A 12,690-nucleotide genomic window follows, 5' to 3' on the forward strand; every position below is an offset into this window, starting at 1 on the left:
TTCATCTGGTACCTTATCATATGTTCAATATTCCTGAGCTTGAAATCTTTCTCTACATACCTATTTCTCCTCTCTCCATTTATTTGAGTTTTTGAAGATGGCATCCAGAGAAAAATAAGTCTTTTGTGTCACTAACAACCCCCTTGCAATAGCACATAGAAGACTCTCAATACATCAAACTCTGAGGAAGAGATGTGAAGGAAATCCAACTTACTAATGGGAGAAAACAAACTTGGTGACAAAGGACTGAGTAGAGAAAGCAGCTTCAGTATCAGTCTCCAGACACATGCAAGGCCTTAGTGAGGAGCGTTCATCATCCCTGGATGAAAATGGCATATGCATGTATTGGAAGTACTGGAGCAAAGTTGGACAAATCCAAAGGGACAAATTCTGGGGACAATATAACCATAGTCTGTAGAATGGGCTAAAATTGGGAGACAGGTTAAGTGACCAGAAAAGCCTAGGAAGTGAGTGGAAAACAATTTGTGAAATCTGAAGGAAGAATTATAGAACTGCAGGAGGTCAGAATGTGTACTCTGTCCAGTGTGAAGAGTATGAATGGACTTTGGGTTTTTTTGGTACTACAGATTAAAACCAGGGGTGCACTACCATTAAGCTAAACCTTCTGTCTTTTTATTTTTGTATTTATTATCTCAACTACTTATTTATTGTATTTTCTTTCTTCTTTTCTTCAGTCCTTTTTATTTTTGAGACAGGGTCTTGTTAAGTGGCCCAAGCTGACCTCGAATTTGTAATACTCCTACTTTAGCCTCTCAAATTGCTGAAATTACAGGTATGCGCCACTGTGCCCACCAGGAAGAGTATGGGCTCCAGAAGTACATGGCTGTACTCACAGCTAGAGAAGACAATGGGGGAGGAAAGTCGATAGAGGGAGGAAAAAGTGGAGTGGGGACAGGGAAGCTCATTTTGGGCCATGGGGAGGGGGCAGGAAGCAAGCTTTTTGCCAGGATATAGACTGGAACATAGGATTATGCTGCTAAATTCCACAAGAAAGGCTTTGGGGCCGAGTTCCTCAGCTTCTGTTCTTATATCCATAATCACACTCATTCACATGAGAAGCTTGAATCTATAGGCCTCTGGTCAGTTCCCAGCATGCTCTTCTCCACTAACCACACTCAGGAATTGAGTTATAGGCCTGGAGACTTGCCTATTCACAGAAGTGCCTTTTTTTCTGGCTTCATACAAAGTAGGGAGCCACAGCCTCTTCTCTTCCAGGAGATACATACTTATCTATATATGCCTATTATATGAACTCTTTGCAAAAGCCCAGAAGCTAGATACCAACTGATAGCTCCAAAGGTACCAAAACCAACAGGTAGCTCCAAAGGCCACATGTCTCTCAATGAGACATTAGGATGAGGGTTTTAGAGTTAGTTTCTACCTGCAGCTTCAAGCAAACAGAACAATGACTATAAATGCAGCTGCACGTCCATGGCTGGCTGGAGACCCTCTTGTATGTTGTGGGGCTCTTTGCACTGATAGAGCCTGGACTTGGAGGTCAAACTGATCTGGATTCAAATTCCAGCTGTGCTACCCACTGGAGCCATGTGACTTTGGGTGTGGCAATCTGACATCTCTGAATCAGAATATCTTCACCTGTAAAATAAGGCTGGTATCAATTTCCTAGATTTATTCAGCAGATTGAGACAAATCTGCATAAGGCATGTTGGTAGGTTTTCAAAGAAAATGTTTAATGGCCTTCCCTATCTATAGAAAAAAGTTCTAAGTCTTAGAGCTAAACAGACTAAATTCCTTTCCACTTTAGATATGTGGTCCTGGGATGTTAAATTATCTGCTGCCCAAATTTCCTTGCCATAAAATGAAGCTAATGATGGATGGGCTGGGGATATAACTCAGTTGGTAGAGTGCTTGCCTTGCATGCACAAGGCCCTGGGTTCAATTCCTGGTAACACACACACACACACACACACACACACACACACACACAAGCAGCAGCTAATGATCACTTTCCTGCGGTAGAGATGGAAAACCATGTGGAGCCCAAGAGGCTCTCAAAGTGCTAGCACCACATGGCTCAGTGTGGCCAGGTCTGATTAGGTCAGCCCTTCTCCAATACCTTCAGTACCAAGAGACTCACTTTCTCATAGTTTCTAAAACTGAAATTGATTGTCCAGAGATTAGTCTAGCCCACCTGTCTTTATACAGAATATATTTAATTCTACCACATAAACTAGAAACAACTTTTCCCACCAAAAAAATGTGATGATGAATACAGGCAATAAGTAAAAGATCAAGTGTACATCTCCAAGGAAAATTAATTTCAATTAAACAAATATACTCAGGCTGGGTGTGGTAGCACACACCCATAATGCCAGTGGTTTAGGAGGCTGCAGCGGGAGGATCACAAGTTCAAATCCAGTCTCAGCAACTTAGCAAGGCCCTAAGCAACTTAGGCCCTGTCTCAAAATAAAAATTTTTACAGAGGGCAGGGGCCAGTGGCACACGCCTGTAATTCCAGCAGCTCAGGAGGCTGAGACAGATGAATTGCAAGTTCAAAGCCAGCCTCAGCAACTCCAGGTGCTAAGCAACTCAGTGAGACCCTGTCTCTAATAAAATACAAAATAGGACTGGGGATGTGGCTCAGTGGTTGAGTGCCTCTGAGTTCAATCCCTGGTATTCCTCCAAAAAAAAAAAACATTTTTTTTTACAAATGGCTGGGGATATGGCTCAGTTAAGCGCCCCTGGGTTCAATCTCCAGTACAAAACAAACAAAACCCCACAAAATATAAACACAAACAATATTCACCCACAAAAAACAAATTTGCTCAGGATTTCCATTAGTATTTATATACTACCCTTTCATTTTTTATTGATAAGCAGTACAGAAAAATTTTAAGAAAAAACTGAAATTGACAAGATAATAAACTAACTTGTTTTTTCTGATATTTTGGGAAAAAAGACATTTTTCAGTTTCATTATTTAACATACTTATTTAGATAATGAATTATTTGTGAAAAAAATAATGTGGGAACCCCTATCATCTATTCATAAAATGAATGATTTCTGTTATAAGCAAATGCAGACATTTGAAGTTTGAAAGGCATACAACTCAAATGGCAAAAGTTCTTGGAGTTTAAATATACTTTAACATGTTATCCAACATTTCTGACTCTACAAATAATCAGAATTTGTAGAACTTAGTTCTTGAAGTTCCCAAATAGGGCACATCCAGGAATAAAGGACTCATGGTAAAGAGAAGGTGGAAGGAAACAACCAAGTAAGGATTGGACAAAGAGCTGTTTGACTGAACTGGGTTTCCCTAAAGAATGAGCCAACTGGAAGAAACTGGTCTAATCTCCAGGGTTGGGATTTTAGTTGTACGGTGGCTGTAAAGTACAATGTTAGAGATCTGAGGTTGTGGCTCAGTGGTACAGTGCTTGTCCAGCACATGTTCTTTCCTCATCACCACATAAAAATAAGTACATAAAATAAAGGTATTGTGTCCATCTATAACTAAAAAGTATATTTTTAAAAAGTACAATGTTAGAGTTTACTTACAGAATTGAAATGGTTCAAAAAATCTGAGGAAAATTTGTGTAATCATTAACCAGCTAAGAAATTCAATCTGGTAAAAGGTTTGATTCACAGAATCTCACAGCATCCATGCCACTGGAGAAGACAGTCTCGGCTACTGTTAGCACTGGCCAGTTTGTTTTCCTACCACCAGCTCCTGAAAGGAGGGTCCATCTGTAGAGATATCTCTATGGAGCTCATGGGGCTTTTGTGTCACACATATAGTAGGTCTTTGGCAGACAGAGTTTATATTCTTGGTTTCACTAATTTTCATGTATTTATTTAGAAGGTTCATGATATACATTTTTTTGTAGTATTCTAGGTGCATCATTTGAATATCTGTTGCTTTCAGCTAGAGGACAAGATGAAAGACCAGAGCTAACTGTTTGGCATCCATATATTTTTTTATATCTTTATTTTGTTTATTCATTTTTATGTGGTGCTGAGGATCAAAACCAGTGCCTCACATGTGTGAGCCAAGCACTCTGCCACTGAGCCACAACCCCAGCCCAGGCATCCATATTTTAAGTAGCTTAAAACTCAGGGGTACTCAACCACTAAGCCACATCCCTAGCCCTATTTTTTATTTTATTTAGAGACAGGGTCTCATTGAGTTGCTAAGCACCTTGCCATTGCTGAGGCTGGCTTTGAACTCATGATTCTCCTGTCTCAGCCCCCTGAGCCACTGGGATTACAGGTGTGCACACCACTGTTCCTGGCTTAATGTAGCTATTTTTCTTAGTTTACACATTACTGGTGATTGGTATGCTCTTCAAAGGTTTCATGAGACTACGCACTGTGATGCATTTCCAATTTGGGGTTATGGAAGATATCCTGACACATCTCATCTACAGATTCCTATACTTTATCAGCACTGACTTTTAGCATTAACCTTGGTACTTCCTGAAGTACCTTTCTAAGCTGCTGACATAAGAGGACCAGTTCTCATATTCTGCATTTTGAGTTTAATTTGTGCACATTTTCATTGAACCTCTAGTAATAAAGGCTTAGAAATACCAACTGAAAAACCAAGAGGCCATGACACTTGGCAGGGGATGGGGGCTTGGAACTCTTTGGGCACAAGGCATTGTATGTGATGCATGTGTTCTCAGAGAGAACAAGGGGTAGGTAGGTACTGCTAGCTATCTTTTAGGGATGAAGACAGACTTGAAGGGGTGAAGCCACAAAACCAGGAACCAGCCAACAAAGATTTGAACCCAGGTGTATCTGACTCCAGAACTACTTAAAAACTTAAAAAAAAAATTTAGAGACTTTTCTCATAATAAATTGTAAATCTCAATCCCATAGGGACCTGAAGTCTTAGTCTCAATCCTGTAGGGACATATTCCTCTATTTTCCATTGTTGTAACAAATGATCACAAACCTGGTGGCTTTCAGCAAGTTTCTGTAGATCAGAAGTCTGAGGCAGCATAGTTAACTCTATGCTCATGGTCTCACTAAACTAAAATCAGGCCATTGACTGAGGCCAATGTTCTCCTCTGTGCCTCAGAGTACTCTTCCAAACTCACTGATTAGTAGCAGGATTAATCTCCTTCTGTTCTACGTGTAGTCCTTCTATCTTCAGGTGCAGTGGTACTGCCAGTACTCTGAATTTGTCTCCTATTTCCTTTTCTGCTTCTAAGGCAAATTGTCTAGATAATAACATCTACAAAGCCCCTTTAACTACATATTGAAACACACAAGTTTAATATCACAGGAGGGGAAGTCATGGGGGCCACAATTCTCCTATCTTCTCCTCTTGAAAAAATCTCTCATATATCTACAGCTCTCAAAGCAAAATGCCCTGTTCCTTCAAAAATATTCCAACATACTTTTCCCCCTGCCAGGTGTCCAAACAATTCCAGCAGCTGGGTTGGGTCTCACCCAAAAAGACATTAGCACCATGTATTTGCACTTTAAGATAAATATTAGCTGGGCATGGTGGCCCACACCTGTAATCCCAGCAGCTTGGGAGGTTGAGACAGGAGGATCGAAAGTTCAAAGCCAGCCTCATCAATTTAGCAAGATTGTAAGCAACTTAGCAAGACCCTGTCTCAAAATAAAAAATGGCCAGACATGTGGCTCAGTGGTTAAGTGCCCTGGTTTTCAATCTCTGGTACAAAAATAAAAAATAGTTGGATCCAGTAACCTGTGCTAAAATCCCGGTGACTTGGGGGCTATCAAGAGGATTATAAATTTGAGGTCAGTCTGGGCAATTTAGTGAGACCCTGCCTCAAAAGTAAAAAGGGCTAGGGATGTAGTTCAGTGGTAGAGTACCCTTGGGTTCAATACAGTCCCCCCCAAAATGTTCATGCTAGATTGTGGAAAAGTATATTTTTTACCGGGATGGTTTTCAACTTTCACATATTTCAGGTTGGTTGACTTGGGGCTCCCTTATGAAACAAAAACTGAGAAATGAACACTACACATATATCACTCCACTTGAATTCCCACCTGACCAGCATCTGAAGGCCCCCAGACTAAGTTTTCCCTTGAGATGTTGGCATGGCTGATACTATAGCAATGTGGCTTATCCAAAAGGCCAAATGTGTAAATGGAACATTTTATGCATTCAGGAAACTACTAGTACACACACAAAATGCTCTTAAATTACTTTTTTTTTTTTTTGGTACTGGGGATGGAAACTAGGGGCACTTAACCACTGAACCAAATCCACAGCTCCCTTCTTTTTGTTGTTGTTTTATTTAGAGATAGATCTCGCTGAGCTGTTCAGGTCTTCATTAAATTGCTGAGGCTGGCTTTGAACCTGAGATCTTCCTGCTTAGGCCTCCCAAGTCGCTGGATCAAATTACCTTTAAATTTGAAATTACTTTTAAATCAATGCTCCACCTCAGCAGATCAAGCATCTTGCTTAAAATTGGATTTACTTATTTGGGAAGCAAATGTCCATATATTCTGCAAAGCCCCTTTAACAACATAATGCAACATACAAGTTTAACATCACAGGAGGGGAAGTCATGGGGGTCACAATTCTCCTATTCCCGAGGCAACTTATTAAGTCCCATTATACTCACCCAGACCTCCTAATCATCCTACATGATGACCTCATCTGATGGAAGAACACTTTCTCCAAGAAATGACAAGAGAATAAAAACAGGCAGCAAATAAGGGCCATTCCACAAATGAACTATGTGGTGTGTTATTTGTAGAATCTAAGTAGTGGGTATAAGAATTATTCACTGCTTAATGGTTTTGCATATTAGAAAAATTTTCATAATAAAAATGTCCCCCAAAAAAGGAACCTTTGCAATAAAGCCTCAGGCACCAAAGCCAGCCATTACCTTTCTTATTTCCATCCTTACATCAGATACTCTTCAGACCATTTTTCATAACTCCTCATATAAATGCCATTCTTTATTCCCAAGATCTCTTTCATATTGTTTCCCTATTGGACTCTTCCCATTCTTCTAGGTCATTTAAGTTCTACCTTTTGTTAAAAAAATTTTTTCCCCTCTACTTCTCTGAGTTTACTGATCTAAAATACAAATCTGAAATTATTTAAAACAGGTATCGCTTGGAGCTGACACATGCCTGTAATCTCAGCAACTCGGGAGGTTGAGGCAGGATTGTGAATTCAAAGCCAGCCCCAGCAACTCAGTGAGATCCTGTCTCAAAATAAAATATAAAAAGGGCTGAGTATATGGCTTAGTGGTTAAGCATCTCTGTGTTCAATCCTAGTAGCCCCCCTCCAAAAAATTTAAAAAATATAGATGAAGTGACATAACAGCTGGAACACACTTTAAAATATCCCAGTGGGTTGGATGTAACATGATTGACTTAACTAGAAGCTAGGCTGTGTACATGGCCTAATTATCCTACACTTTTTTTTTCTCCGTGGTGCTAAGGATTCAATCCAGGGCCTCACACGATAGACAAGAGCTCTGCCTCTGAGCTCCATCTCCATCCCTTTGTTCTACATTTGTTAGAAGATAAAATACAATCCTGGGGATACAGAAAGTACAAAAACTCACTTGATGTAATTAACTAGATAACTCTAGTAAAAATGTCCTTATGCAAGTGACTCAAAGGTGTGATATTTCACCTTCTACTGCTTTGTGTTTCTGAAAACTATTCAAACCTCACACATGACTCTTCATAAAGAAACTTGAAAATGTGGGCCCAGAGAATGGTCAGAATTTGAAATGTCTATCTTACCCTGCCTTATAAATGAATAAGTAGGGCTGGGTATATAGCTCAATTGGTAGAGTGTTTGCCTCGCATGCACAAGGCCCTGGGTTCAATCCCCTGAACCACAAAAAATAAAATAAAAATAAACATAAAAATAAATGGATAAGTAAAAGTTCATAAGCATTTCTGCTAATAGATACAGAAGGAATGATGTGATATCATTGGCTGGCAACCCCTAATGGAATCCTGGATCTGGGCAAGTATCACTAATGGTAGCCAAAACCATTAGGGGAAAAGCTGACAGAACTTTTAATGGGCTGGCAGTATCAGAACTCATCATCAATCTTAAAAGTAACAACAACAACAACAACAAAAGCCCTCTAGATTAATGATATTTTACAGGAAATATAAGGAGAAGACAGGAAAATCTAAAATGACATCATTAGAATGTGTTTAGTAAAATCCACACTAAAGGGACAGTTCTATAAGACAACTCAGTTTCTTCAAAAAATAAAATTAAAATGGAACTTAAGAGATACCAACAAAATCTAAGATACAGAGATTTATCTGGATCCTAATTCAAACAAATCAACTATTTAAAAAAAAAGTATGATAGCCAGGTGTACTGGCACACTCTGTAATCCCTGCTTCTCAGCAGGCTAAGGCAGGAGGATATTAGGTTCAAGGCCAGCCAGGGCAATTTGTCAAGAATCTGTCTCAGAATAAAATGAAAAAGTTTAGGGATGTAGCTCAGCAATGGAGCACTTGCTTAGCCAGTGTGAGGCTGTGGGTTCAGTATCCAGTACTGCACATACACAAAAAGAGTGGAAAATTTGAATGTACTGTATCATTTAAAAAAATGTTTTACTTATCTTAAGACAATGTCTCTCATTTACACAGATGTTTAAGTACTTCTCTAAAGTATACAGATATGAGAACATTATAACTATAATGAGATTCAAACCAATCCATTTGGTAGGGAGCAGGTAAGGATATGGATAAATAAGACTGACCACAACTACTGAAGTTGGAAGATGGGCTTAATCATACTGTTCTCTTTATTTTTGTGTATTTGTGAGAATTTCCATAATAAAATATTTTTAAAATTGAGTTTTGTTTTGATAGTGTTATACTATAAAACATCAAAAATTTCCTTCTTTATGAAGATTTCCAGACAGAAAAATAGAATTTTCTGATGGACCATTAATTAGTACATTAACTTAAATCTTCTAACAGTTATTTAGAAACTGACAACAAAAAAATAATTTTTAAAAGATTGTACAAATTACTGTTACTATATCAATAAAAGACCACCAAAAGTTGGAATTTTAAGCCAAAAGCAGAAAGGTTTGATAAATCTAACATTAAATCTAGGTAAGGGTGTGGGCTCTAGAGTCATTAAGATCTAGGTGTATAATCTGTTAGTCCTAAATATTTTTTGGCAGATCATTTAATTTCTGTGAACCTCAGGAACCATGTCTATAATGTGAGGATAAGATTTCTTGATTAGTAAAGCACTGACCACAGGGCCTGGCACGTGGTAAGTACTCAATAAAGGATTCCAGTAAATCTACTACCCCATTTCGGTATAAAATGCATATTTTTCCATATTCTAACATCTCTGAAATTGAGATGTATCCTATAATTGATGGCATTAATTCAAGGAGTTTTCCTTTCTTAGTGGTATATAATAAGATAATGGAGCATTATAACAAATTGATAGCGTCTAACATTCAATATAACATGGAATATCAAACATGATAAAGCTATATTCCCAATTTCTACTTTAAGACTATTCTGAATAATGATTATGATTTAAAAAAATTTCAAAAGCTGAGCAAAATATTTTCAATACATCATGAACAGAACAATTTTGAGACAATAATTTTGTAAAAAATGGTTTATCAATTCCATTTTTGTATAAAACATATGGGAGAAACCTAGCCAATCAACACACACTGTCACCACATGAAAAGGTACTTTATCAAACTTTGAGTCTAAGAACATACAAATGTTTCTTTTAGCATGTCTACAGTAATTGTCTATGCCTTTCCATTTAACTGTTTTTAAAAATTCCACATATCCCCACTGTTATCTTCTGTCCCAGTTACAGTACAATGACGGGGAGGAAGAGGATTGGTTAAAACAACCCTCTAAGCAGTTTTCTGCTGTCCCTTCTTTCCAATCAGAGATTTGTGGATATGAGGGATCACACCTAGAATGAAATTAAAGTAAAACAAGTTATTATTAAAAATATTTTTTAGTTGGCTACATGTTTTTCTTTTTTTGGTACCAGGGACTGAACTCAGGGGTGCCTAACCACTGAGCCACAACCCCAGCCCCTTTTATATTTTATTTTGAGACAGGGTCTCACTTAGTAGCTTAGGGCCTTGCTAGATTGCTGAGGCTGGCTTTGAACTTACTATCCTCCCACCTCAGTCTCCCAAGCCATTGGGCATGCCTTCTCCATGCCCAGATTAACTGGCTACATCTTAACACCTTAGAGCCTCGAGCAAAAAAGAGCAAATATACAAAGAAAAAAACTTAAGTCCCTTTCCACATTCTGTTCCTATTAAGGTATCTACATTAAGTACTACCCCCAAGGATTTGTGAACCCTTCTAAAATTATAGGTAAAGTTGATTTAATGTGAATTTTTAGAAATGAGTAACAATAGCTTTCATGAGGTTCTATAAGAATAATCGAAAAAAATAAGAATCACCAAATTACCTCTTTTGTTGATCCTGACCTATATCCAGTATTTTAGCCCATTCAAAGGTATCATGTTAAGCAATTTCTCAAGATAATTAAAAAAAATAGTTTTAAAGATAATGGAAAATATTTTAAACATCAGGCTTAAAGTACCATATATGACATTACATAAAGACTGGCTAAAACAGTATTATATGTGACTACAAGGAGAACAAATATTTTTTTTTTTTTTTTAAAGAGAGAGTGAGAGAGGAGAGAGAGGAGAGAGAGAGAGAGAGAGAGAGAGAGAGAGAGAGAGAGAGAGAGAGAGAGAGAATTTTTTTTTTTTAATATTTATTTTTTAGTTCTCGGTGGACACAACATCTTTGTTGGTATGTGGTGCTGAGGATCGAACCCAGGCCGCACGCATGCCAGGCAAGCGCGCTACCACTTGAGCCACATCCCCAGCCCCGAGAACAAATATTTATTCAGATCTATTTAAATCATCATGAAAAGAAGCCTAGAACTGTAACAGATTTAAGATTTGGGGAATAACAGATTTAAAATTTGGAAAACTAAATTTTATATGCTTTCTAGTTAGTCATTCAAATGCAAAGGATCATTGATCTAGATATACTTGTTAGAAAGACCAATAACAATCTAGGTTTAATAATACATACCACCCCCAGCTATGGTAGCCTTGATAAGAGAATCCAATTCTTCATCACCACGGATTGCAAGCTGCAAGTGACGTGGAGTAATACGCTTTACTTTGAGATCCTTGGAAGCATTACCTGCCAGCTCCAGCACCTACAAGGCAAATCATGAAATAACTTATCAAATGAAGGACAAAATGTTTAAAGAATTCAGTGCACTATTTCTTTCCTATATTTCTATGATGCTTTCATAGAACTCTCATTACTTTACTTGACCCTTTTAAAAAAATTTTTATTTTTAATATTTATTTTTTAGTTGGACACAATATCTTTATTTATTTTTATGTGATGCTGAGGATCAAACCCAGGGCCTTGCATGTGGTAGGCGAGCGTTCTACTACTGAGCCATAACCCCAGCCCCTACTTGACCCTTTTTATATTCACTTGACCCTTTTTCATTCTCTGAAACAAACAGAAACTTGAGCAAAGCCTATTTGTATATAGAAAGAAATTAAAGGTAATCATGTAGTCTATCTGGTGGTTCATTTCTTTTAATGGCTGGAATTTATTTATTAATACTCAAAAAAAGGGAAAGTTTAAAAATCTAATTTAAAATAATTTCTTAGTCACAAGTTTTAATGTTAATGATCTCTATAAATCCATAGGCTATAAGCTAGAATCCTTTCACACTATAATGGGAATTTTTAACTAGAGAAATTTCAAAGTTTCAGTTAGCCGTAATACTGCATTTTTGTTATACTGGCATTATCATACCTTTAATGAAAGTAATACAAAAAACACAGCGCCTCCTCATTTAAATAGAGCAGTAGTTAAGACTAGGTGTACATCACAATCAACTGTTGAGTTTTTAAAACTACCAGTACCCTCCCCATTCTCTCTAGGGATTCTGATTGGTTTGAGAAATGAAGCCCATTTGAAAGTTCTCCAAATGACTCTAGTGCAAAGCAAAGATTGAAAAGTGATTACTCCTGACCTAAACTCTTGGCTTAGATTTCAGTAATTTACCTCTACTGAATGACTAAAATTCCAAATTTAAATTTCTGAAATATGTTGACTGCTTTTAAAAGTATATTTATTTTCTAATCTTTTTTTTCTTTTCATGCTGGGATTGAACCCAGAGCTTTAAGCACACTAGTTATATGCTTTATCACTAAGCTACACCCATAGCCTGTTTAATCTTAACTTCAAAGAATTTAACCATTTCCAAAGGATAAAGAAAATGGGAGTTTAGATGCGACTTGAACATTATAAGCCACAATATTATGCCTCAACATTACTGGACAATTACTCCCTTGTGTAGTCTGTAGCTAAACAAAAACTAGTGCAAGATGGAGAAGGGAGGAAAGGGCTCCGCAACTAACATTATAGTGCCCATGTAAAACCCCTTGCTTATGACACAACAAAGTTAAAAAAAGTTAAAAAAAATTAAAACTATATGTAATTCAATGTTATATCTCCAATGGGACAGAGATGACTTGAAGATGATAATGAAATGACAGCAACAATAACTGACACACAGGTTAAACCTAAATTCCTGTTTAGTTATCCACACCATCAAGCAAGAACTTTCCCTTTTTATAGATCTGCTATCTATCCATACCACTTAACTTGCTGGCTACT

General features: G+C 37.5%; 1 protein-coding gene across 3 annotated transcripts in view; it reads right to left on the reverse strand.

Annotated features, from left to right (window-relative positions):
- H2az2 (H2A.Z variant histone 2) overlaps positions 1–12,690 on the reverse strand; it is a 25,018-nt gene continuing 12,328 nt past the window's right edge. For 2 of the 3 annotated variants that reach the window (XM_077796003.1, XM_077796002.1), the window contains 2 exons: positions 11,074–11,203; positions 1–1,617 (listed from right to left, as the gene is read on the reverse strand). In XM_077796003.1, the coding sequence (XP_077652129.1) occupies positions 1,520–1,617; positions 11,074–11,203 (228 nt within the window). In that variant the 3' untranslated portion in view covers positions 1–1,519. Of the gene's footprint in view, positions 1,618–8,731; positions 9,920–11,073; positions 11,204–12,690 lie in introns of those variants that run through there. The other variant, XM_026399453.2, reaches the window with a different exon arrangement.

Source organism: Urocitellus parryii, chromosome 3 (genome assembly GCF_045843805.1).
Source record: "Urocitellus parryii isolate mUroPar1 chromosome 3, mUroPar1.hap1, whole genome shotgun sequence".
In the NCBI taxonomy this organism is placed as follows: domain Eukaryota; kingdom Metazoa; phylum Chordata; class Mammalia; order Rodentia; family Sciuridae; genus Urocitellus; species Urocitellus parryii.